Genomic DNA, 25,987 nt, shown 5'->3' on the forward strand with positions numbered 1-25,987 from the left:
CCTGGGAGAAAGTTCAGTTTCAGTTGAGACAGTAGGAGCAAGTACTCTCCATTTCTCTGAGTCTCAGTTTTTTCATCTCCGAAATAGGAGTTTTGTCTCAAGTCATACCTTATCCCATTGCAATGACAGATCAGAGAACACTGATATCAGGGTTCTTTATCCCCTTCCTTTTCTCCCCAGTAGAGCACTCCCCTAGACATTGTCATCAAATGAAATTGACTGAAAAGATGAAATTTGTCAGCTAGGGTTACACAATCTCTATGATCAGAATTTTAAATGACTCGAAGATATAAAACAAGTGAACAGAAGAAATACAGACATTCTTCTTGATAAGAAAAATAAACCCAGCCGGGCACAGTGGCTCATGCCTATAATCCCAGCATTGCAGGATGCCTAGGTGGGCAGATCACTTGAGCTCTGAAGTTCAAGACCAACCTGGGCAACATGGTAAAGCCCTGTCTCTACTAAAAATACAAAAATTGGCTGGATGTGGTGGCACGACTGTAATCCCAGCTACTTGGGTGGCTGAGGTAGGAGAATCGCTTGAATCCAGAGAGTGGAGGCTGCAGTGAGCCAAGATTGCACCACTGCACTCGAACCTGGGCAACAGAGACCCTGTCTCAAAAAACAAAGAAACAAAGGGCGGGAAGGAGGGAGGAAAGAAGGCCCTATAAATACCTAATTTTTATCAAGAACTGTAGTTTTAAAACAGTACCATATTTAAAAAGGAAAAATAATTTGGATATCATAAATATTAAACTTTGTGGTTTTCGACAACGAATATTAGTATAAGTAAATACATTATCAACTAACAGTAATTCTCATCAGATTTACTCTAACAGGTAACTATTAATCATATGTAAATCTGCAATGGGAAAAATTGTAAATTCACTTTCATACTAGATAGTGCACTGTACTAGGCCACTTTGCATGCTATATTGTTGTGAAATAGCTCTCACCATTCCTACTTGAGACATTTTCAATTTTGTTGCTGTGTAACATACAACACTGGGAGAGGCAAGAGCTACAGAGAAACAAGTAATGGAAAAAACATTACATAGTAAAAGCAAGAATTTTACACTGGAAATGCATCTTCCCTTCCTGGAATATGCATATGTGGACACTTCAATAGCTTGAGGTAGTATTATTTTGTAGGCATTCACTTCTCTTCCTCAAAGCATTTCACATATATAAAAGTTCCACAAAGAGGAGGTTATCAGATTCCTGGGGCTTCTATTAGCAAAGGCTAGAGGGTCTCAACTCTTGAGCAATAAAGAGTCTGGCAACCCAGAGCAGCTGGCCCTGTATCTATCTATCTATGGGTACAGCAGGAGAAGGAGTGAATCTTAGGCATTTTATCAGTTAAAACAACAACAACAACAAAAACAGAACAGTTTACAGTACATTTACTGTTTGGGAGAAAACTGAACCGTGAAGATCAATACTGCCTGCAAAAACCAGCCTGAACTTTTATATGCTATAGATGATCTCAAAATGAGTCATTCAATTGTGAATTCCTTAACATTTAAAAAATATAAATATTAATTTTAAAAGACAAAGTGAGTATGTATATTTTGATGAGCCACGGCTTTTGTTTTTCAAAGTCAGCTCAAGGATGATTAGGCAACACAGTAAAGGCTGCTAAGTGCACTTGAAGCCCTCAAATGTAATTTAGGTTACTTTTTATTTCTATGTGGGCTTTTTGGTTTTGCTAGACCTTTAATTTGGACAAAGATATGAACATCACTAAGTTTTGCTCCTGAGAGAGATTCTTGATAAGTGTTTTCTGTCCTCTAAAAATGAACTTACATATTAAAATGAGGACTACAGGGGAGCTAAAAAAATGAATAGCAGTACTTTTGTTAAAATTACAAGAGAGAGCAAGAAATAGAGATAAAAGTCAAAATTTCATTGTATTTCAAAATCACGGAATGCAATCTTAAGACAGTTGTCCTGTTAGTATATTTCAATTAAGTTGAGAGACAGAATGGGAGAAAAAACACTTCTAATTAATTGCCTGTTACATCTGTGACCTTGGGCAAGTCAGCTCTCTGAGCTATAACTAAGATGATCAGAGTAATTCACTGAGATGATCTTTAAGATCCCCCTCACCATGTCTAAAATTCGACGATTCCAAATCCATCAGTTCCATTAGAGAGAGAGGGCCTGAAATAGCCTCTGATTTCTGCCTTCAGGTACAGTATTTTGAAGACCCTTCTTTAATCTTCCAGCTACCTCCCCTCTCCCCATCACTTATGGCAATGAATGATCACATATGACAAAATGACAGTCACTAGTCTCTCCTCCCAGGAAAAGTGCTATTCATCCTGTCTTCATTAGCAGTTATACTCTGGGACCAATCCCGTTTATCTGAATCAGAATACCACCACCCCAATATTAAAGATCTTTTTCAAATCAGAAAGTGCCCTGAGACAAACACCACCAAAGTAGTAAATCTGATCCACTGAAAAATCATCTCTTCATTTTCTAAAGTAACTGCTCTTAAAACTGATCAACTAAAAAAGCTGCTAAGAAGAAAATTCACTTTGAAAGCCACTGTTTTCAGGACACTTCTGAATAAACCCAGCACTCCTTATTGATGGCTTAACACAGTTAAGCCAGAAATACAATTTCCACTGGGTATAATTGTCCTGACTGTTCGGTCCATTTTACAATAAACAAAAACAGCAAATTCATTTCTATTTATGTGTATGTATATATATACATATATAATTTCTCACGCAAATGAATCAATATGTTTTCATTTTCCTCCACCATTTCCATTCATAAGAAGGAAGGTATCAGGGAGAGAGAGATGGTGGGGCAGAACTTTGAAGCCTTCTGATGTTAATATCAAAACTGTTTATATTTTCTTTTCTGAAACCTGGCAAATCCTATCAAACCGAATTAGAAGCTGTCCTTCATTCTACCCCCTTGAGTGTAGTTATAAATTTCCAAACACTAAAAATTATGATGTGAATAAACAGCATTCAATGACTTGAACAATTAATGTTTTTATGTCATTCTTATAATAATGTTCCATACATTAAAGGTCAATGTGGAAGCAACAGCTAAAATTTCCTTCATGATGATATACAGTCAAAGACACCATCTCCTCAATGAAGATCTGTTTCTTCAGAAATAAAAAAGTCACTCAATTAGGCAAGACCACCAAAAGTATTTATGTCTTAAATAAAATATAAAGCACCAATAAAAATCTCCAGTTCTTAGGTTTTTATTTTTTTAATGTATTTTAAAATTACTGCTGTTTTGGCCTATAATTCTGTATCTTACTTAAATCTATAAAAGTATGTTCTGATTTTTGATACATATTCCTTTGGGAAAGGAAAATCATTTCTTTTCAGTGTGGAAAAAAGCTACCCCCTACACAGTTAACCGAAGTTAGCCTGGTTCTATCAACACCTGTTCCTCATTGCCCAAAGCATAAAACCTAAAATCCCGAGGCCCTTCGCATTTAGATCCTAATCTATCTTTCCAGATAATACTATTTTCTAAACATTCCTTCAGAACATAAGGTTTTTTTTTTTTTTTGTCAATGTGTGCATTCAACTTACAGAGTTAAACTGATGTGCAGAACATGAGGTTTTTATATATAATTCTACTACCTAAAAATGTATTTATCCTGCTGGAAAACTCCTTTCCATTCACCAAGAGCTAGCTCAAATGCTACCTCTCCATGAACATTCAAGCATTCCAGACAGGGTTTATGGCTCCTTTCTTTGAGTTCCCCAAATAGTTTGTTCTCTTTAAGTTAGCAACTGTTTCTTCATATTATAATTTATCTGTACCTATGTCTCTCTTTCCATATACTTAGTTAATATACAGAAAATGTAGCGTAGTGGCAAATGGAAAGTGCTCAAGAAAAAAACTAGTGAATGAATATGTGAAACCTTTAAAAATGACTGCCCCGGCAAATTAGATATTTTCAATAAAAAATAAACCTATTTATTTAAGAATCTTAAGCAACCATGGACAAAGATCATATAATGTAAAAGATCTTTGTCTTTAAAAATGTTTACTATCTTTCTGTGTAGCATTAATTTAAAAGTTGTATGGGAACTGCAAAGAGCATTTCTGGAAACAACTGAGGAACTGTGAATATGGGCTATATGCTGGGTGCAGTGTGATGATCATATTGTGGATATGTAGAATGACCTTATTCTCAGTAGTGTATACTGAAGTATTTGGGAAGAGGATCATGATGCCATTTATTTTCAAATGATCCAGAAAAAAACAGGGTATAAATATAATATAAAGAAAAGGAAACGGACATAAAATAAATGGTAAAATTTAAACTGATGAATCAAGCTGAAAGTATATTATGTACTATACTATTCTTTAAATTTTTAAGCTTTAACAATTTTATTATTCTTTTTTAAATTTTTTTAATTGCATTTTAGGTTTTAGGGTACATGTGAAGAACATGCAAGATTGTTGCATAGGTACACACATGGCAGCGTGATTTGCTGCCTTCCTCCCCTTCACCTATATCTGGCATTTCTCCCCATGCTATCTCTCCCCAACTCCCCACCCCCTGCTGTCCCTCCCCTATTTCCCCCCAACAGACCCCAGTGTGTGATGCTCCCCTCCCTGAATGCTGAAGATAAAAATGTATATGAAAAATTACATACAGAATGGGTTAAGATATCTGATATGTGTATGAGTGAATATACACATAGACAGGTCAATGTGTGTGTATATTTAAAAGCAAAAAAAATTTGGAAAGATACTAGAGTACCTCTCAGAATTTAAGGCTAAATGGAGTTACTACGCACCAAGAAACACGCAGAGACTAGGCAGCTCTGACATCTCAACAAGTTTAAGTCTGACAACCTTCCCTCTGGCATATAGTCACTAAAGTGATGCAGCTACCAAGAGTTCTCAGTTCCTGTAACTGTCTCTCAGATCCAAATTCCCCTAGTATATTTCTAAAATGAGTACTAGTATTAACTGAATAACATGAATTTTTAAAAGTCATGAGTATCATTCTGTTTCACTCTCAAATTGATTTCAATTTTTAAAATCTTGTTTCTATAAATCCAAACACAATTTCTCCTGCTGAAAAGTTTCTGATTCTTCAAAAGTACCTGATGATTTTAAGATGATCCTTTTGAACTACCATGATATTCTCTACTATATTTTAAATTGGTTCAGTAAATTTTGTAACTATGCAAAGTCAATATACCTCAAATCCACTTTGTAGAAAGAGAGAAATAAATGACTATAATTTCACCTCCATTTTTCACAGTTTTTGTTTTCCTGATAATGCTTATCTCAAGTGACCAGATAGCCCAGGAGCCCCAAAGTGAGGAGCAGGCAGGGTTCCACCGGATTTCGGGACCCAGATGATGTAGCTCCTTTTGTTATTGCTGAATCCCCATTACCACTTCTTAAAACAGTAACCATTAAGAAGATAATATAGCAATGTGAAAAATTCTCATGATAAAATGCTATTTTAAACTTTTATTTCAACTATAACTATGTAACACAAAACAATTTTTTTTCCTAAAAGCCAAATATACCCAAATCTTAATAGTGATGAATTATGTAATATTTCCTTTCTTTGTAGTTTTTTCAGATAAACTCTAACATGAGTATATTACTTTTATCATTAATTTTTTTTTTTAATTAAACAAAAAAAAAGAATTTCTCAGAACAGAATCATTCATTGATCCCAAAGGTTCAGGTTTGGAAGAAAATGACAATCCACTCTAGTCCATCTTCCCTATCTATTGTACAATGTTCTACAAAAACATTTTTTTTAACCCTCCCAATTATTCATGCCACTCCATTGTTCATGCTGTTCCCATTTATTTACAAATCTGAAAAACTGAGTAATGAATTGTTTATGACTATAGCCTCACTGATATCACTGGGTTAGATACTGGCAAAGAATTTTAAACCAAAGCAAAACCGTACTATACTGCATGCTATCAAAATTAAATACTAAACATCAGTCACAGCTTGAATTTGTATAATCAAAACTTCATCCAATGGACTTCAAATGTTTTATAAAAACTGTCTCATTAATTTTGAACACACATTTATTTTGTCCAAAACATCTTCTTTAGAAAATAATAAAAGAATTCTTCATATTTCACTGTGCTCTCCTCAAATTTGTAACCTATTACGGTCCAGGAATCATGTATTCCAGTTAAGAATATATTCAATACAGTAGAGTTAGTGCCACATATGAACTGTTGAATGATCCTTTACAAGTTCCTGAACTTATGTGTTAATTCCCTGGTTCTAAATAGCAGAAATAATGTCTTTTAAGGTAGCCAAAGGTAGCAAATATAAAACATTATGTAAAAAGCGGCAATCATTCTTTCAGAGATTAAAGAAAACATTAGAAAAAAAATTAGCAATATTTTAGCGTAAACTGGTTTTATGTGTTGTTTTCTAAAGACCTTGAGGACAAGGGCCATCCTATTTTCAATTTTATTATATTTCACATAAATATCTACTATGGTGCCTTTACTTAGTGGTGTTGCACTATCATGAAACTGAAAAACAGAAGTTATACAACCAGTTAACATCTCAATATTAGCGAACTAAGTAATAAAATAAAAGAATTATAATTTGGTATTTGTGAGTCAGTGAAGTAGCTACTAATGAGATAAGCAAGACAAGTTATTTTCCAGTATCATAGAGAGCAAATAAAGTGACATACTCAAACCTTTTAAATATTTGAATAGGCTGGCCACAGTGGCTCACACCTGTAATCCCAACATTTTGGGAGTCCAAGGCGGCACATCACCAGAGGTCAGGAGTTCAAGACCAGCCTGGCCAACATGGAGAAAACCCATCTCTACTAAAAATACAAAAATTAGCTGGACGTGGTGGTGGGCGCCTGTAATCCCAGCTACTCTGGAGGCTGAGGCAGGAGAATTGCCAGAACGGAGGTTGCATGAGCCGAGACTGTGCCATTGCACTACTGCTCTCCCACTGTCTATCTGCAACAACTCTTGCTATCTTTAAGCAAAACACATTTCAGCCTAGCTTTTGATTGATTCTTTAAACCAAAACCATTATTGCAATTTCAACCTATCACAGACATAAGGCAAATTTTCTTTAAATTTACACATTTATAAATAAACAGGAAGCAATCAATAATTCAATTAAACAAAATAGCAAAGAATATGAATAACTTGGAAAAAGAAATACAGATAGCTCAAATATATGAGGAGCATAATGATAACTATCATTATCCTAGTAGAGCATTTTTTAGTGTTTAATATGAGCTAGACACTGTTTTACAAATGTCAACTCATTCGATTCTATTTAAAGTAGGTATTATTATCTACATTTTACAAAAATAGCTTAGACAAATCACATAATACGTAAATAACTGAGCTAAGATTCAACCCTTAGCAAAATGGTTCCAGAGCTAGCACTCCTAAGCACTGTTTTCTTACCTCTTGACCTCACTCAAGTAATATAAATTAAAACTGTGATGAGGCCGGGCACAGTGGCTCATGCCTATAATCCTAGCACTTTGAGAGGCCAAGACGGGTAATCACCTGAGGTCAGAATTTTGAGATCAGCCTGGCCACATGGTGAAACCCTGTCTCTACTAAAAACACAAAAATTAGCCGGGCATGGTGGTGAACCCCTGTAATCACAGCTACTCGGGAAAGTGAGGCAGGAGAATCGCTTGAACCTGGGAAGTGGAGGTTGCAACGAGCCGAGATTGCACCACTGCACTCCAGCCTAGGCGACAGAGAGTCTCTCTCAAAAAAATAAAAATAAATAAATAAAACTGTAATGAGATATCATGATTTCCATGGTATAGAACAATAAGTAATCTGAAAAATACAATCTGTATGTTATTCTATATGCACTGACTACCTCTGGAAAGGGACACAAGAAATTGGTTACCTCTGGAAAAGGCCACTAGATGGCCAGGGAAAGAGGTGAGAAGACTTATTTTTCACCTCTTTGTAACTTTCTGAAATAATAATAATACTTTGCAGGCTCATGTTTATAGCACCTTAACCATTTGCCACTTTCATATAAATAAATATTTCTGTTTCCTCAACCACCCTATGGAGTAAAGTGAGTGAGTATATCCTTAATAGAGGTTACCACAGCCATCACTGTGAGGGTGTGATAGTCTACTTAAAAGAAAAAAAAACCTCAACTTTTAACTTTAGTTCTTAAATGCTATTTAATAGAAATCTGTTGTAAAATGAAAATATTCTAATAATAATAATAAAATTTAAATCACTGCTCTCTCACCAGAATTCATAAGTTTCCAAAGTTGATCAACCAGGGCTTCATTGCATAAGGGAGACTCCATGTTCTTAGTAAATGGTGGGTTCTTAGTCAACATGTTTAGAATCTTATGCCTGAAAGATTAAAAAAAAAATTAAACTTTTGCTGACCATTAACTGACAGATGCTACGAGTAGGAGACACCATAAAACAGTGAAAAATTATCTGTAGTTCCTCCTTCCTATTTTATCACTTTCTGTCTTAAACCTAGCTTCGTGTTTATTTAATTTCAAAAGACACGATGTTACATCCTAAATATTTATTGTTTTTTCACTAAAACACTCTGGTGATTTGGATAAGAGAGTAATAAAAAAAAAATCTGGTGGATTTTGTCTTTCTAAAATCACCTTACTGTGTGATAAGGTCTTCTAAACCTCATCATATAAACCAATTCAACATAATCCTAACCAATCTTTCCCATCCCACTTTCTAAAATGACATTTCACTCTGCTTAGATATATGTACAAAGACTGGTCAGTAAGTACAAAAATCTTAACATGGGGCAAAAAGAATCTACATATAAAAATGTCTATATTTTAGATAATAAAATGAACATATGTCATTATGACAGTATATTTGTAAAGTATGGAAATGTGCAGAAGCATTTTAAATATAAAGATTGTAAAAAGTTTTCCTTAAAACACTCTGAGGTTGAGAAGAGTATCCTAATAAAGGGTAACATTTAAACTCCACTGTTGGGAGTTTTTATCTCATATGAGAGGTTACCTAAACATATTATAAAGTTTTCTGAAAAATAGGACAATGAAATGAAAACAAAATTTGGAAAAGAAAACATCCACTGCTATGAGTGGAAGACACCATTAAGAGACTAGAGAAAAGAAAGAAGTAAGAAACCTACTGCAATAGTCTAGAATTTAATGAAAGCATAAAAACCAGCTCTAGGACCAAGTCTTGAGAAATTACTAAGAGTAACTGCAATGCTTGGATATAAGTGAGGAAGAAAGAAATTGAGTTGTAATTCTTGTGGAGGTTAGCAAAACTTTAAAGAAGGTGAATTGGGAAAATTTTTACATTTAGTTGATGGTAGTAAGACATCAAATTGGATTTGTAATTGAGAAGGAGATGGGAGAAAAGTGAAACTGCTAGATTGTAGTGTAAATAATTTAACCCCTTTAGGTGGCAATTTAATGTCTATAAAACCCAAAGATGTAGATTCTGTTAACATCCTCTTGTGCTTTGAAATTTAAGACTGTGTGAAATAAGACTATAGAGGGTTATGAGAATACAAGTGAAATGTAATTATAGAGTGCAATTTACAGATAGGTAATATAAACAGGGATATAAATCTTTATGGATATTTCATATCCATATTTTCATCTTTATATATAAACACAATTCCTATCCTTCAAGCCTCATACTCTATTTGTAAGAGCCAATAAGTGTTATAGGTAAATAACATTTCAAAATGTGAGTAAGTTTGTTCTTTAGAGCATTTTAAGTTGTTATACTTTTAATCTGTCTGACTGCTTTCCAAGTCACTCAAATTACTCTAAATGCCAAGTAAGGCCTGCTAATAAATTGTTTTGGTTTTTTTTTTTGGCCAAGTGCAGTGGCTCAGACCTGTAAGCCAAGCACTTTGAGAGGCCCAAGGGTGTGGATAACTTGAGGCCAGGAGTTCTAGACCAGCTTGGACAACATGGTGAAACTCCAGAGTCTTGCTCTGTGGCCCAGGCTGGAGCACAGTGGCATGATCTCGCCTCACTGCAATCTCTGCCTTCTGGGTTCAAGCAATTCTCCTGTCTCAGACTCCTGAGTAGCTGAGATTACAGGCGCCCGCCACCACACTTAATTTTTGTACTTTTAGTAGAGATGGGGTTTCACTATGTTGGCCAGGCTGCTCTCAAACTCCTGACCTCAAGTGATCTACCTGCCTCAGGCTCCCAAAGTGCTGAAAAAAAACCTTTTTTTAAGATGGAGTCTTACTCTGTTGCCCAGGCTGGAGTGCAGTGTGCAGTGGCATGATCATAGATCACTGCAGTCTCGAACTCCTGGCTTCAGGTAATTCTCTCACCTCAGCCTCTCAAGTTGGGACTCCAGGCATGCACTACTGTGACCAGTTAATTTTTTTTTTTTCTACTTTTTGTAGAGACAAGGTCTTGCTTTGTTGCCCATGGTGGTCTCAAACTCCTGGCCTCAAGTGATCCTCCCACCTGGGTCTCCAAAGTGCTGCAATTACAGGCATGAGAGCCAAAGTACCCAGCCCATAAAATTTTAATGTTATATTATCTGTTTAAAAAATGTCAAGTCTAATAAAAATGGACACTTTATATGTGATAGAAATGAATAAATGGGTATATCCCAAAACACTGCTCTTAATTACTTTTAAAATGGTGAAATTAATCAATACCAGAGGTTTTACAATTTGGGATATATAAAGAATCCTTCATGTTTATTATAAACTGTTATACAGGTTTTCTTTAACTTACAATAGAAATCATATATACAATTACAAGGAATATACTTTATTAACAATGTATTTTGCAAATGTCTTTCCAAAGGCAAATTAAATTTGAAAATCAAATTTTAAAAGGACACGAATAAATGCAAAAGATATTCCCATATTTTCAAAAATTTTAAACAAGTATTTTATGTGTAATCTGAAATTATCCAATTCACTATAGGACTTACAAAATATAATACCATCATAGCACATAAACTAACCTTACATAGGGTACAGGATCATTCTGAATCATATTAAGTAGCCATTGCAGTTCTTCATAACTTCTGTCCACTGAAAATAAAAGAAAATGTATTTGTTGTTAATTATAACAAATTAAATAATGAATAACAAGTGACAAGCAGGGAGTTTACATTCAATATCCAGGACTGTGCCTTAGCTGAATTTTCAATGAGAGTTGAAGGTTACAGGCAAGCTCTTACATTTTTATGCAATGGGCCACTTTATAACTTTTCTAAATATCAAGCTATATATTAGCATCAAGACATAAAGTTGCATCAAGAACATATTTTTTACTGAAGCTCAAACCAATGACAAACATAACATAAAGCAAATTGTAATTAAGAACCCTAATTAGAGATGATTAACTGGACAAAATCTGTTCAAATGCAATAGTTTTTCTAAATGCTTAAATGACAGAGAGGTTTGACACGCAATGCTATCTCAACTATATTATATAGTATAGTCAACTGTTTGTGCCCAAGTGGTTTCTTCCATTTAAGACTAAAGAAAGTTCTTAACTTTTCAAGCATAATATAAAAGGCAGTTATAAAAACAGTGCTATGAATATAGTTGACATAAAATGACAAGCTATTTTCATTCACCTTTTCAAACAAGTTTTGCCTTCATAATTTGAAAAACTTTGTCTTTAGAATTTTACTCACAATACTTTTCACTTCTTCCATTTTCTAACTTGAGCACCAATATTTAAATTTACAATTTAACGAAACACAAAGTCTGAAGTCATAGTTTACATTTAGACATGAACAAAAATGAAGTGTGGATTCATGTTTCCCAATTAAATGATAAGTATTAAAGTTTAGCATCCTTTTGGAAATTCTACTAGCATTCTATTTCATTTCAGGTAGTACTAATTTATAACATCTAACTCATATTTATGAGACATTAAACACCATTCATACATCTAGGGAAAGAAGACTGGCAACAGCGGCATATCTGGTGGATTTTAAAACTTGTCAAAACAGAAACGGAGATGGGTATAGGATTATATTTCTTTTTCATGCCAAAAAATTCACTTAATAACAAAATCACTGTTTTCATAGTTATTTCTAAGAGGAAAGGATATTTTAACCTTCAATAAAAAGGAAGCATAAACAACAGTCCTTTCCAAAGTTAGGTCAACATTTAAGAATATACATATTATAGGCTGGGCGCAGTGACTGACGCCTGTAATCCCAGCACTTTGCAGGGCCAAGACGGGCGGACCACGAGGTCAAGAGATAGAGACCATCCTGGCCAACGTGGTGAAACCCCATCTTTACTAAAAATATAAAAATTAGCTGGGTGTGGTGTACCTGGGTACTCGGGAGGCTGAGGCAGGAGAATCACTTGAACCCAGGATGGGGAGGTTGCAGTGAGCCGAGATCACACCACTGCACTCCAGCTTTATCTCCTGGGTGACAGCGAGACTCAGTCTCAAAAAAAAAAAAAAAGAACATACATTTCCTCTATTTTCTGACAGTAAACAAATTTTCCTACAGAAATTTACCAAAAATTATGAAGACTTGAGTATACTTTCCCCAACTTGAAAATGAACCAGTATCTACTGAAGAACTTCTCTCACCCCTTCCTCTCCTTCCACAGTCAGACAAAAGTTTAGCATACTTTAAGTTCTTTACTCCTTGCATATTTTTAGTGCTAGAATCTGGAATTTTAGACTTAGATTATATTTACATGTTCCCTCTAGTTGCATATTATTTTTAAAAAATTATTTTTGAGATATGCATTAAATTTTACAGCAAGTTTAACAAATATTTAAACTTAAGTATTTGTCAGGCATAGTTATTCAGCACTAGTTCTTTCCTTTCACATTTTCACCAGTCCTGAGTTTTTATTTTGACTCACATCCAGTTCAGCTGAAAATTATCTTTGGGAGTTACGTTTTTAAAAATGTTACATAAGAGATGCTGTTCTAATTCTCTAAGGCTACATGAGCAACAACTTGGCAAGGTAGAAAAACTTGGGTCATAATTTTCCCTAAAAATTACATAGCCATTTGTTCACTGTCTTTTCATGTCTCATATTCTAAAGAATTCAGAGGCCACACTATTCTTTTACCTTGTACAATAATTTGGTTCTGACAGTCCTGGAAACACACATTTTCCTTTAGCCTTAAAAATTAAAATTTCATCAGAAATGACTGAAGGTCTGCTGCATCTATACCCTCCCAGGGTATTCTGTTATTTCTTGGATTACTACTCGTCTTCTACCTGCTCTATTCTTCATGACTTTTTAACATTTCCATCTCTTCCATCTTTCCTCCTCTAAATTTAAAAAAAAATATGTATTCTTCTCTTAGCAATACTTTGGCTTTATGTTTTTCCAAATTCATGCCTAGCGCCCCTGCTGAAGTTTGTGTTTATGTCTAGTCCTCTACTTTCTCAGACACAAATTTTTACACAAGTGTGAGATATTTTCTTGAATCCGTCTTAGACATTTTCCAAAAATCTTCTATTTCCTAAAATAACATCCAATTAAAGCTACAGGATGAACACTGACTTCTTGGAAAGGCCAAAGATACCTGTAATTTTATTCCTTTCCCTCATTTATTAACTCTTATGTGAATTCTACATTTATCAAAGATGATTTCTAAATCAGTGAGTCAATAATTCAAAATTAAAATATCTGTACTGTACATATAATGAAAGCCCCAATAATTAAGACAGGCTTTAAAAAGTAAATATTTCTTTCTAATATGATATGAGCATGTATTTCTAAAGTATTACCTTTAGTATAATCAACAACTGCTTCCAAAGCTGCTATCCTAATGTCCACAAAGTGGCCATATTCAGCATAAGATTTAAAAAGAGCTGGATCACTTGGCACGTGTCCGTTCTTCTGAAGTACCCGTATTGCTCTCAAACAACTAGGGAAAAAAATAAATACGTATGTTAACTACTTTCACTGAAGTACTATGAATTAAATTTGTTTCCTAGGCATTAGAGATTCTGTTATGGTAATAAATTTAAAAACTGAGGTGATTTTAATCTACCTTCAATTCTGTAAGAGTCACGTGCCACATAAAGATATCTCAGTCAATGATGAACTGCATATATAATGGTAGTCATCTAGTAAACTAAGATTAATTTATCACTGAAGAAAAAATATTCTTAATATATTTAGTGTAGTCTAAGTCCAAAGTATTTATTATATCTGCTGTAGTGGATGATAATAATGTCCTACACCTTCACATTCACTCACTACACACTCACTGATAAACCCACATCACCTTCTAGGCCTGTAAGCTCCATTTATGTTATGGTAATTGTCCCATACAGGTATACCATTTATTATCTTTTATACTGTATTTTTACCATATCTTTCACATGTTTGAATGTGTTTAAATATCCAAGTACTTACCATTGTGTTATCAATTACCTATAGTATTCAGTCTAGTAACATGCTGTACAGCTTTATAGCCTAAGAGCAACAGAGCAACAGGCTATACCATAAGCCTAGGTGTATAGGAGGCTACACCATCTGATTTATATAAATACACTCTAAAACATTTGCATAAACAATAAAATTGCCTAACAACTCATTTCTCAGAACATATCCCTGTTAAGTGACATATAACTATAATATTTTGCAATGATGATAAAAATTCAAAATTAATATCTAAATTCTGTTAAAAGAAAACAAATTCTAGCCAGGCATGGTGGCTCACGTCTGTAATCCCAGCACTTTGGGAGGCCAAGGCAGGTGAATCACCTGAGGTAAGGAGTTCAAGACCAGCCAGACTAATATGGCGAAACCCCGTCTCTATAAAAAATACAAAAATTAGCAACGCGTGGTGACACATGCCTGTAATCTGAGCTACTTGGGAGGCTGAGGCAGGAGAATCGCTTGAACCAGGGAGGCGGAGGGTACAATGAACTGAGATCACACCACTGCACTCCAGCCTGGGGGCAACAAGAGTGAAACTCTGTCTCAAAAAAAAGAAAGAAAACAAATTCCAAAACTCAAAGTTTCAAGTGTTATTATACTTGTAACAAGAATAGTTTAAAAAAAAAAAAAAAAATTTAGCATAAAATATAAATATTTTCTCCAAATGTTTTAGTAACATAGTTTATTCACTATTTAGAAAGTTAAAACTGTTCATGTTTGAATCAACTTTTAGCAAACTCTTAAACAGGCAGAACTTCTTGATAGCCATATAAAGCTGGGAAAAGTGAAAAGTCAGGCCAGACGTGGTGGCTTACGCCTGTAATTCCAGCATTTTGGGAGGCTGAGGCGGGCGGGTCACGAGTCAGGAGGTTGAGAACAGCCTGGCCAACATGGTGAAAACCCCATCGCTACTAAAATACAAAAAATTAGCCATGCATGGTTGCACACGCCTGTAATCCCAGCTACTTGGGAGGCTGAGGCTGGAGAGTTGTTTGAACCTGGGAGGCAGAGGTTGCAGCAAGCTAAGATCGTGCCACTGCACTCCAGCCTGGCGACAGAGACTCTGTCTCAAAAAAAAAAAAAAAAAAAAGTTAAAAGAAAAGTTAAAAGTCATCTTAAGAAAAGGATAACAACAGAGATAGAGAATGTTTATACAATACCCAATAAAAGAATATGCAGACATCAAAGCAATGCTTATGAAGAATTTATGACATGAGAAAGTATTTATAATATAAACAGAATATAAAAACTACATACACAGTACAATCTCAAGTAATTAAATAATTATGTAGTTAGAGAGAGAAAAAATTTGGGACACTTTTATAGTTATAAGAACAAATAACTTTAAAGTAAGGAATTTAATCATTACCTGACAGTGATGGTATGTCTATAACTTGGAAGAAGTTTCTCCATATTCAAAAATCTGGTGATTTCTTCAAGAATGAGTCGCACATCAGGATTTAAGTTATCCAAAGTTCTAACTTCATTATTCACACTAACTGCAGGTGTAACAGAGTTGGCCAGGGCATCAATCATTTCTGCACGATAATAGTTATCTGAAAACTAGGCCAAAGAATAATTAAGTGAGGATAACAAAATTAACTCTTCTGATCAAAATTAACAAGATAAAATATACGTATAATTAGATAAAATATAATTTATCCCAAAACATAAGCAAGTCCTCTGGTAAACATTCAACTCCACTCTGCATACAGTCACTTTGGAAAACAGTAAAAGAGATTCATTATTATCAACGATACATTAGTTTACTGAATAAATACTTACTACTTGTCAGGTACTCTTATAGTAACCTAGCCACATACTTCTAAAAGGAGACCACAGTCCACAAATCTTGCTATAACACAGTTTCCAAGTTGATGCTATACTTTAACATATTAACATATAAGCAATGATCACCAGATATTTGAAGGAAGCAACAAATAAAAAATAGAGACCAGAACAAAGAAAAAAAAAAAACCCCACAAAAACAAAAACCAATGTGGAAGAAACAGAGAATGCAAGAAAAAGAAAACCAGTAGCGAACAACAACAAAAAAATTTAAACTATCATTAATATTGTCTGAGAAATAATCAATTAAGGTATGCCTTTCAATAGCATAACATTATTATTTTTTAGCATAATATTATTTTAAAAAGAAAGAAACACGCAGGAAATAAAGATCAAAATTAAACTGGAATATAAAATAGAAAAAAAAAATCCCAAAGTTTTCAGCAAAAAAAAGACAGAAAATAGGAGGGGAAGTATAAGGAAATTAGAGGGTTAGTGTAGGAGTTCAAGCCAGAGAAGCAAAGAGAAGGAAGCCATAAGAAAAAAAAAAAAATCCTACTCTATATCCCAGTCAATTCTCATAGAAACAATTTATTGAAAGGTGACCTGGATGTGGCTTGATTAATACTCAGCAAACAGATGCTCTGGCCTGGGAAATTGAACATGGAGCAAGCAAATGAATTCTGTTGAGAATACTTTGTGCTAATACAAACTTCCAAAGGACTGGAAGAAGAATATCTGTCCCCTTTTGACTTCTACTGTGGAGACAGAAGCTCACATTAACACACATAATGCAGAGTCCCTAAACATTTTTATGTTCAAATACGGGGCAAGAAAAAAAATAAAGCACATACAAACAAACACCACCAAAGAAAAAATACCCCCAAAAGTATTCACTGTAAAGTTTTGCTTTCAGACCACAGTAATTATTACAATTTTAATTTCTATAGCTTCTGTTTACTGGAGCCACAGAGAACAACCATGTGACTTTGGGTGAATTTCGTAACTTTTATAAGCCTCAATCTTCTCACACGAAAACAGGGATAATAATAGTATTTAAGGCTGGGCGCGGTGGCTCATGCCTGTAATCCCAACACTTTGGGAGGCCAAGATGGGTGGATCACTTGAGGTTAGGAGTTTGAGACCAGCCTGCCCAACATGGTGAAACCCCATCTCTATTAAAAATACAAAAATTAGTTAAAGTGAAGAAATTCAATGAAGCGCGGGTAAACGGCGGGAGTAACTATGACTCTCTTAAGGTAGCCAAATGCCTCGTCATCTAATTAGTGACGCGCATGAATGCATGAACGAGATTCCCACTGTCCCTACCTACTATCCAGCGAAACCACAGCCATTTAAAAAAAATAAATAAATTAAAAAAAATAAATTAAAAAATACAAAAATTAGCCAGGTGTGATGGTGGGTGCCTGTAGTCCCAGCTACTCAGGAGGCTGAGGCATGAGAATTGCTTAAACCCAGGAGACAGAGGCTGCAGTAAGCCAAGATTGCACCACTATTGCAGGCTGGGTGACAGAGCAAGACTCTATCTCAAAAAATAATAATAAATAATAGTATTTATTCAATGGTCTGGTGAGGATATTAGATCATCTACGTTTTCGCATAAGGCATGGAACGCACAAGAACTTAGTTATTATTAGTGCTACTTGTTATAGTGATTATTTGCATTTATGCTATCCTTAGTATTCTGAGGTACTAAGTCATAACTACTTAATTTACAGCATCTAACTATAAAAACTGATTAGCCTTCTTCTCAAAATGAAAACATAATGAGTCTTATGTTGTCCCACAACAATAATAAAGTATAAAATGTAATGATCTACCAGTGTGTGCCACACAAAATCATAAATGATAGCAACCATAATGGCATGCTGTAAAGTAACACAGTAATACTAAAAACATCACCACACAAATGGGTAGCAGGGCCTTACAGCACAGTTCCCAGACTACATTTCCTGTGTAACTTTAGACTCTCAATTTCTGTGTCTTACTTTTATTTGTTAAACAAGGGATGACAAACACCTTCAACCACAGGAATAGGCACATTTCAAAGAATTTAAGTAAAATCACTATACAAAGTAGAAAGTAGTAAAGAGGAATTAAATTATATAAACACTCCACAAGAGAACTGACATAATGTATAAAACATCTTCCTCTTCTACTTGAATATAATGTGATTTGTCACCATCCTAAATTCTAATTTCTTCAAGTAAAAAAAATTCATGTGTAGGGGAAAAAAAGGAACATTAAAATTAAGACCACGATATACCAGCAGACTGGGAAAGAAAGAATCTTACCAAAATGTTTTTAATTAATATGTCATTTAAACAATATGTCTTTTAAATCCAGAAAGCAGTAGGTCAGGTATAACAGTTCTCAAAGGAAATAAAATATCTGGTTACTGAGAGGAAATTTAAATCTAATTTATCTCCACTGTAGTGTTTTTGCTATTATACAATGTGGTAAGTTCTGTAGGCTTTCTGACTAAAGGAGATAAATGCTTCCTAAATAGTAGCCAGATAATGACTGAGAGAGTGACTGTGACACATAGACACAATTAAATGAATATAGGCATCTAGTACTCACTAAGTGTTCTGGAGACACAGAGATAAAATGACTTCTTCAAGACAAGAACTATTTTATTTGCAAGCAAAACAGAAAGGGGTACAAAGCTGGAGGGTGGTCTGGAACCAAAATGTGTTTGAATGCTGTGCATAAATTTACTTATAAGCACTGGAGAGTCTCTGAAGGTTTTTAAGGAGGGAATTTTTTTAAGGAGGAAGGAAACTCAGGTGAGCTCCATCACAAAGATTACTCTGGTTTAACTATAAAAATATTTTAAGAGAAAAGGTATTGGCATATTAAGCTAGGAATGACAATAATGTTGCAACTGCTTATGATAGGCAACAGAACCATAGGCAATTCTCTAAGTGCTTTATATATATTATCTAGTGTAATCTCCACAAAAACCCTTTGAGATAGGGGTACTATTACTAACATCCTTTTTCTTAATAGATGAAGAAACTAAGACACTGAGATTAAGTAATTTGCTCAAGGTGACACAGCTTTTTCAGGAGTCCAGGAAGGAATAAAGGCCTGAACTAGGACACAGGGACAGAAAAGATGATGCGGGTATCATCACAGCTACTGAAAGGAAGAATCAAGTCTCATGCTTGGTGATATACACTATAACTATGGTATTAAATTCAATTTAACTTCACAAATAAATTTTTTTTATAACTTTATCTCAGCTAACCTACTTATTGATTTAGGAATCTGTTGTAATGAACTATTTCTATGTTTCTTAATATTATCCCCACACATCAGTGGTTCTCAACACAATTCTGCCCCTCAGACTTTCTGGCAATGTCTAGAGAGATTTCTGGATATCATAACTGAGGTAAGGGGTGCTAGGAGCATTTAATGGGGAGAGGCCAGGGATACTGCTGAACATGCTGCTGTGCATAGGACAGCCCCACAACAAAGAATTACCCAACCCAAAATGCTGGAAGTGCCATGGTTGAGAAAATCTGTTATACATGAAAAGGTATGAATATTTTACATCATAAAGCTATAGCATGAAGAAGGCTGGATAGTCTATGGAAGTTTTGCTTACCAGTGAAGACTTATGGTGGCTCACACCTGTAATCCCAGCACTTTGGGAGGCTGAGCTGGGCGGATCACTTGAGTTCAGGAGTCCGAGACTAGCCTGGCCAACATAGTGAAACCCTGTCTCCACTAAACATACAAAAATTAGCTAAGTGTGGTGGTGAGTACCTGTAATCCCACCTACTTGGGAGGCTGAGGCAGGAGAATCGCTTGAACCCATGGGGCAAAGGCTGCAGTGGGCCGAGATCGCACCACTGCACTCCAGCCTGGGCAACACAGCAAGACTCTGTCTCAAAAAAACAACAAAAAGTTATTGATGGAAGATATACGATATATGCAGGTATATAGTAACCTCCTCCAGAAAAGTTTACAAATAGGGTAGAGAAGGGCTCTCAGAATCATTAAAAAAAAGTGTCACACATGCTTTCTGATTAACATACATACACACATGTGCACACACCTGCACATATCTTCTGATTCAGTAAGCCTCGACAAATTTAATGCATATGAGACAGAACTCAGATCCACTGCCAACAGGGGGATAAGTGGGGCTAGCTTCCAATCTCATTAATTCTTTTAATACAACTTTGTGGAGGAAAAGTATCTAAAATGAAATAAAAATGCAGAAATAGTGATATAAAATAGTAACACTGAGGTTGCGGTTCAAGCTGGCTGATTAGAAGCAGCTAGGGGACCCCTCTATCACAGAGAGTAACCAAGCAGCAAGTAAAAATGAACAATTCAATTATATCACCTAAGAGGGCAGGCTGGAATTCACCAGAGAAGCAATGGAGTCATGGAAAGCAGAGGAGAGCAAAGCCGGGCAGCCGGCTGAACCAGGTCAAGTATGAAGCTGGAAGAAGCTCCCTAATGTGGGGAAGGGGTGAGTGAAAGATCCCTGGGGCTCCAGATTTCCACTATGAACTTTTACAATACTAGCCGCAGGGAGCCGAGCCCTCTTGGCTCCTCAGGCCTCCAGTCTAACACACAGAGCTGCCTGGAGACTGTGTAGAGACACTGCTGGAGTCTACGTGGAATCCCACAGGCTTTGGTCCCTGAGAAGTCAGGTGCCAGCTGCTACCGCCCCACCAGGGAAGGAGCAGGCAGGCCCAGCATTTTCGCACAACCCAAAGACAGATACGGCAGCCACAATACAGAGGAGGAGGCAGACTGCAGAAGGAAGAACAATGGTCTGCCTTAGCTACTGTTTGCTAAATAGGTCCCCCTTCTCCAGCGCTGGGTCCACGGCGCAGCTGCCCTGCCCCTGCATGCATATTTTGGCTGTGGCCCTGTGTTGTGAGAGCCCAGCCCCAAGATGCCAGGGACCTGCCCTTTGGCTCCTGCAGGAGCAGTTGTTGTCACCACCACAGGTCACCACAGATGCCACCCTGCCATCTAGAGGCCAGGGAGAGAGGGGGAGGCTGAGCACGTTTGCATGTCCCCGAAATCAAAATACACCACCACTCCAAGAGGGAAGAGCAAGCAAGCGGGCCATGCATCCCACAGCTGCCAGCCTTCATAAGCTCCAGCTGAGAGCGTCTGCCTTCCTCAGTGAAAGAACAGCAGCACGGCCGCCCTGCTCCCACCCAACTGTTTCAGCTGCCAGCTGGGGCCCTTCTGAGAGCCCACGCTGACCGGCCCATGATCAACCCTGGAGTTCCCACCACCTGCGTGTTCTGCCACCAACTCAGCTGTTGCTGCCTGAGGATTCCCATACACCATCGAGCAGGCCACTTACAGACTCCTGGCTTGGAGGTTTGCCTCGTCCAGTCCACTGCCTCCAACTTTGTACCCCTTTACCATGAAGGTGCATCAGTAACTTTTCTCTTCCTTTAACACACTGCGTTTGCATGCATCTTGTACTTTCCTTAATGTTGTGTTCTTAACCCCAGAGCACCTTTCTCCTTCCTAAACCTATTGAAAAACTCCTTATTTTTCCTCTTGGTATTGATTTTTAGTTTTATTTCACTATGGTCTGAGAAGATACCTGATATGATTTTGATTTTTTTTAATGTACTGAGATTTGCTTTCTGGCCAAGGATATGGTCAATTTGGGGGAATGTTCCATGTGCAGATAAGGAATATATATTCTGCAGTTGTTGGGTATGTAGAATGATCTGTAAATGTCTATTAGGTCCATTGGGTCTGAGCTCAGGCTGACCCAGCCAGCTGACAGTACCACAGCTGACTCCCACCTGCATGTGCCAAAAGATGGAGCCCCGCCCCCTCTCTGCTTAAAGCAGCAACATGACCACAATGGAGAACAGGCAAGCCACAAAGCTGTGTGTATTGGGCTGAGTGAGGAGTTCCAGCGTGGAACCACTCCAGTGGAGAACAGGGGGAGAAGTGTCTTCTGCGGCTCTCAGTTACCCTGTGGCCTGGAGACAGACGACAGTGTGCATCTGCACGGAGGGTCAGGAGCCCCAGTACAGGAGTGTGACAGGGAAAGAGATCACGCTTCTGCCTAAGACTTGGAGCTAGTGCAGCCCCCTGCACAGAGACTTTGGTGCATTTCACTAGGAGCTCCACCAGCCACCTCCGTCAGCGCTGAAACAAAAAAAGAGTACCCACACAGCAAACAAAGATCAGGCTCTTACCTGTAAGCACCACCTACTGGCCTGTAGGCTGAACTGCACAACCCAATACAAACCCTGATAACAGAAGTACACAGGGCTATAAAAGCACAGCCAAAAAAAGACCCTTCCCAATATACTTTATAGTCACACCCTCAAGGTGGGAGGGTAGGAGGAATCCCATCCAAATGAAAGTAAATAAGATGAGAAGGAATGAGTACAACTCCAGCACCATGAAGAAACAGAATGTTGTGACACACTAGCTCTTGTATCACTGGATCCTAACACAAAGAATTCAAAATACGGATTGTAAGGAAGCCCAACGAGACACAACAGAAAGTTGAAAACCAACACAAATACACCAAAAAAAAAATTCAGGAGATCAAAGACCAGATAGTCGCATTTTTAAAAAAGCAACAAATAGAACTTTCGGAAATGAAAAATTCACTTAAAGAATTTCAAAATACAAAGTTTTAACAACATACTAGACCAAGTAGAAGAAAGAATTTCAGAGCTTGAAGACTGGTCTTTTGAATTAACCCAGTCAGAAAAAAAAAATTTTTTTAATGAACAAAGTCTTCAAGAAATATGGGATACATAAAGTGACCAAACCTAGAACTTATAAGCAGTCTTGAGGCAGAAAAAAAAAGCAGGAAGTTTGGAAAACATATTTGAAGAAATAATTCAGGAAAATTTCCCCCATCTCGCTACAGAGACAGATATCCAGATACAAAAAAATCCATATAACAACTGGGAGATAACTATACAAGACAAACCTCACAAAAGCATATAGTAGCCGGACTACCCAAGGTCAACATAAAAGAACAAATCTTAAAGGCAGCTAGAGAGAAGTGTCAAACTGCCTATAAAGAAAATCCCATCAGACTTCTCAGCAGAAACCACACAAGCTGGAAGAGATTGGGGGTCTATTTTTCGCCTTTTAAAATAATAATAATAAAAAAAATGCCAGCCAAGAATTCTATATCCTGCCAAACCAAGCTTCATAAATGATGATACATGATGAAAAAATGATATAAAGTCTTTCCCAGACAAGCTCCTTCCTCAGCGAAAGAACAGTAGCACAGCCGCGCTGCTCCCACCCAACTGTTTCAGCTGCCAGCTGGAGCCCTTCTGAGAGCCCGCGCTGACAGGCCCGTGATCAATCCTGGGGTTCCCACCACCTGCGTGTTCTGCCACAACTCAGCTGTTACTGCCTGAGGATTCCCATACACCATCAAGCAGGCCATTTACAGACTCTTGGCTTGGAGGTTTGCCTCAACCAGTCCACTGCCTCTGGCTTTGTACCACATTACCATGAAGGTGCATTAATAACCTTTCCTTTAACACACTGCATTCTCATGCATCTTGTACTTTTGTTAATGTTGTGTTCTTATTCCCAGGGCACCTTTCTCCTTCCTCTACCTATTGAAAACTCCTTATTTTTTACAAGCAAATCAAAGGGAATCCATCACCACTAGACCAGACCTATAATAAATGCTCAAAGGAGTTCAAAACACAGAAATGAAAGGATGACACTCACCAGCATAAAAGCACATGCAAGCAGAAAGCTCACAGATCCTATAATTACACATTTAAGTCTCCAGGGCAACTACCTACAACACTATGACAGGAAGAAAACCCCACATTTCAATATTAACCTTGAACAGAAATGTCTTAAATGCTCCACTTAAAAGATATAGAGTGGCTGGGCATGGTGGCTGATGCCTGTAATCCTACCACTTTGGGAGCCCGAGGCAGGTAAACTGCCTGAGCTCAGGAGTTCGAGACCAGCATGGGCAACGCAGTGAAACCCTGTCTCTACTAAAATACAAAAAATTAGCCAGTCATGGCAGCATGCACCTGTAGTCCTAGCTACTCAAGAGGCTGAGGCAGGAGAATTGCTTGAACCTGGGAGGAGGAGGTTGCAATGAGCTGAGATTGCGCCACTGCACTCCAGCCTGGGTGATAGAGCGAGACTCCAACTCTAAAAAACAAAAGATATAGAGTGGCGTGTTGGATAAAAAACAAGACACTACCATCTATTGCCTAGAAGAGACACCCTTAATGACAAAAGATACCTACAGACTCAAAGTAAAGGGATGGAAAAAGACATACTATGCAAATGAAAAACAAACCCAAGAAGAAGTAGCCATTTTTTTCCTTTTTTTGAGACAGGTTCTCGTTCTGTCGCCCAGGATGGAGTGCCATGGTACAATCTCAGCTCACTGCAACCTCCCCCTCCTGGGTTCAAGCAATTCTTCCACCTCATCCTCCTGAGTAGCTGGAATTATAGGCATGCGCCACCATGCCTGGCTAATTTTTGTATTTTTAGTAGAAAGAGGTTTCACCGCGTTTGCCAGGCTGATCTCGTACTCCTGACTTCAAGTAATCTGCCCTCTTTGATCTCCTTTCACCTCATCAACTTACAGCTCTTTCTAGATTCAGCCTTTCTCAGGAAGCTTTTTCTGGCTTCCTCACCCTTAATTTGAGTTAATCCTTCCAAGCAATTCCTAAGCAGGATAATTAACCTAAATGTCATAATACTTATCTCATTAAAAATATTGTTCTTTTGTATGTTTCTTTCACTATAGATTAAGTAACTGCAAAGATCATAAGTTATTTATCTCAGTATCATCAAAACCTAGTATTGGCTGGGTGCAGTGGGTCACACCTGTAATCCTAACCCTTTGGGAGTCTGAAGCGGGCAGATCACAAGGTCAGGAGTTCGAGACCAGCCTGGCCAATATGGTGAAACCTCATCTCTACTAAAAATACAAAAATTAGCCGGGTGTGGTGGCATGGGCCTGTAAGTCCCAGCTACTTGGGAGGCCGAGGCATAAGAATCGCTTGAACCTGTGAGGTGTAGGTTGCAGTGAGCTGAGATCGCACCAGCGCACTCCAGCCTGGGTGACACAGCAAGATTCCATCTCAAAAAAATAAAAAAAGAGAAAGAAAAAAAACAAAGGTTGTTTGCTGAAAAAACTTTAATGTGGTCCTGAAATTAAGAACTTTTAAGGGAAACAATGAGAAAGATAGCCAGTTATACCATCCATCAGATAAAATTTCCCTGGAAACTACTTAGCCACCTATGCATTGAGTGAAATAAAACACTAGATAAATTATTTTAATTTAGCATTACTAGTTTTAGTTATCAGTTGTTTTATTATTCTAATTTAGTGTTAAATTACATCAAAATCTGAGCCATTTGAGCAAAAGAATAATGAAAGAATAGAAAGCACATGCTTCCTAAATTTGGTATGCATAAATGAGCTTACTACTCATTAAAAAAGGTTGGACTGGCCGGGCGCAGTGGCTCACGCCTATAATCCCAGCACTCTGGGAGGCCGAGGCGGACAGATCATGAGTTCAGGAGTTCAAGACCAGCCTGGCTAACATGGTGAAAGCCCGTTTCTACTAAAAATACAAAATTAGCCCAGTGTGGTGGCGCATGCCTGTAATCCCAGCTACTCGGGAGGCTGAGGCTGGAGAGTCGCTTGAACTTGAGAGGTGAAGGTTGAAGTGAGCCAAGAAAAAGAAAATGGTTGAACTCTCATGACAACGGCAACTAAAAGATAACCTTGGACTCCTATGTCTCT

General features: G+C 37.1%; 1 protein-coding gene across 3 annotated transcripts in view; it reads right to left on the reverse strand.

The window, feature by feature from the left end:
- The window catches only part of TAF2 (TATA-box binding protein associated factor 2), a 95,805-nt gene that overhangs the window by 16,828 nt on the left and 52,990 nt on the right, over window positions 1-25,987 (reverse strand). For all 3 annotated transcript variants that reach the window (XM_064384545.1, XM_064384544.1, XM_064384546.1), the window contains 4 exons: window positions 15,773-15,966; window positions 13,743-13,882; window positions 10,980-11,049; window positions 8,263-8,372 (listed from right to left, as the gene is read on the reverse strand). In XM_064384545.1, coding sequence (XP_064240615.1) covers window positions 8,263-8,372; window positions 10,980-11,049; window positions 13,743-13,882; window positions 15,773-15,966 — 514 coding nt within the window. The remainder of the gene's footprint in view (window positions 1-8,262; window positions 8,373-10,979; window positions 11,050-13,742; window positions 13,883-15,772; window positions 15,967-25,987) is intronic.

This window comes from Aotus nancymaae, unplaced genomic scaffold (assembly GCF_030222135.1).
Source record: "Aotus nancymaae isolate 86718 unplaced genomic scaffold, 86718_ANA_hifiasm-v0.15.2.pri h1tg000036l, whole genome shotgun sequence".
Classification (NCBI taxonomy): domain Eukaryota; kingdom Metazoa; phylum Chordata; class Mammalia; order Primates; family Aotidae; genus Aotus; species Aotus nancymaae.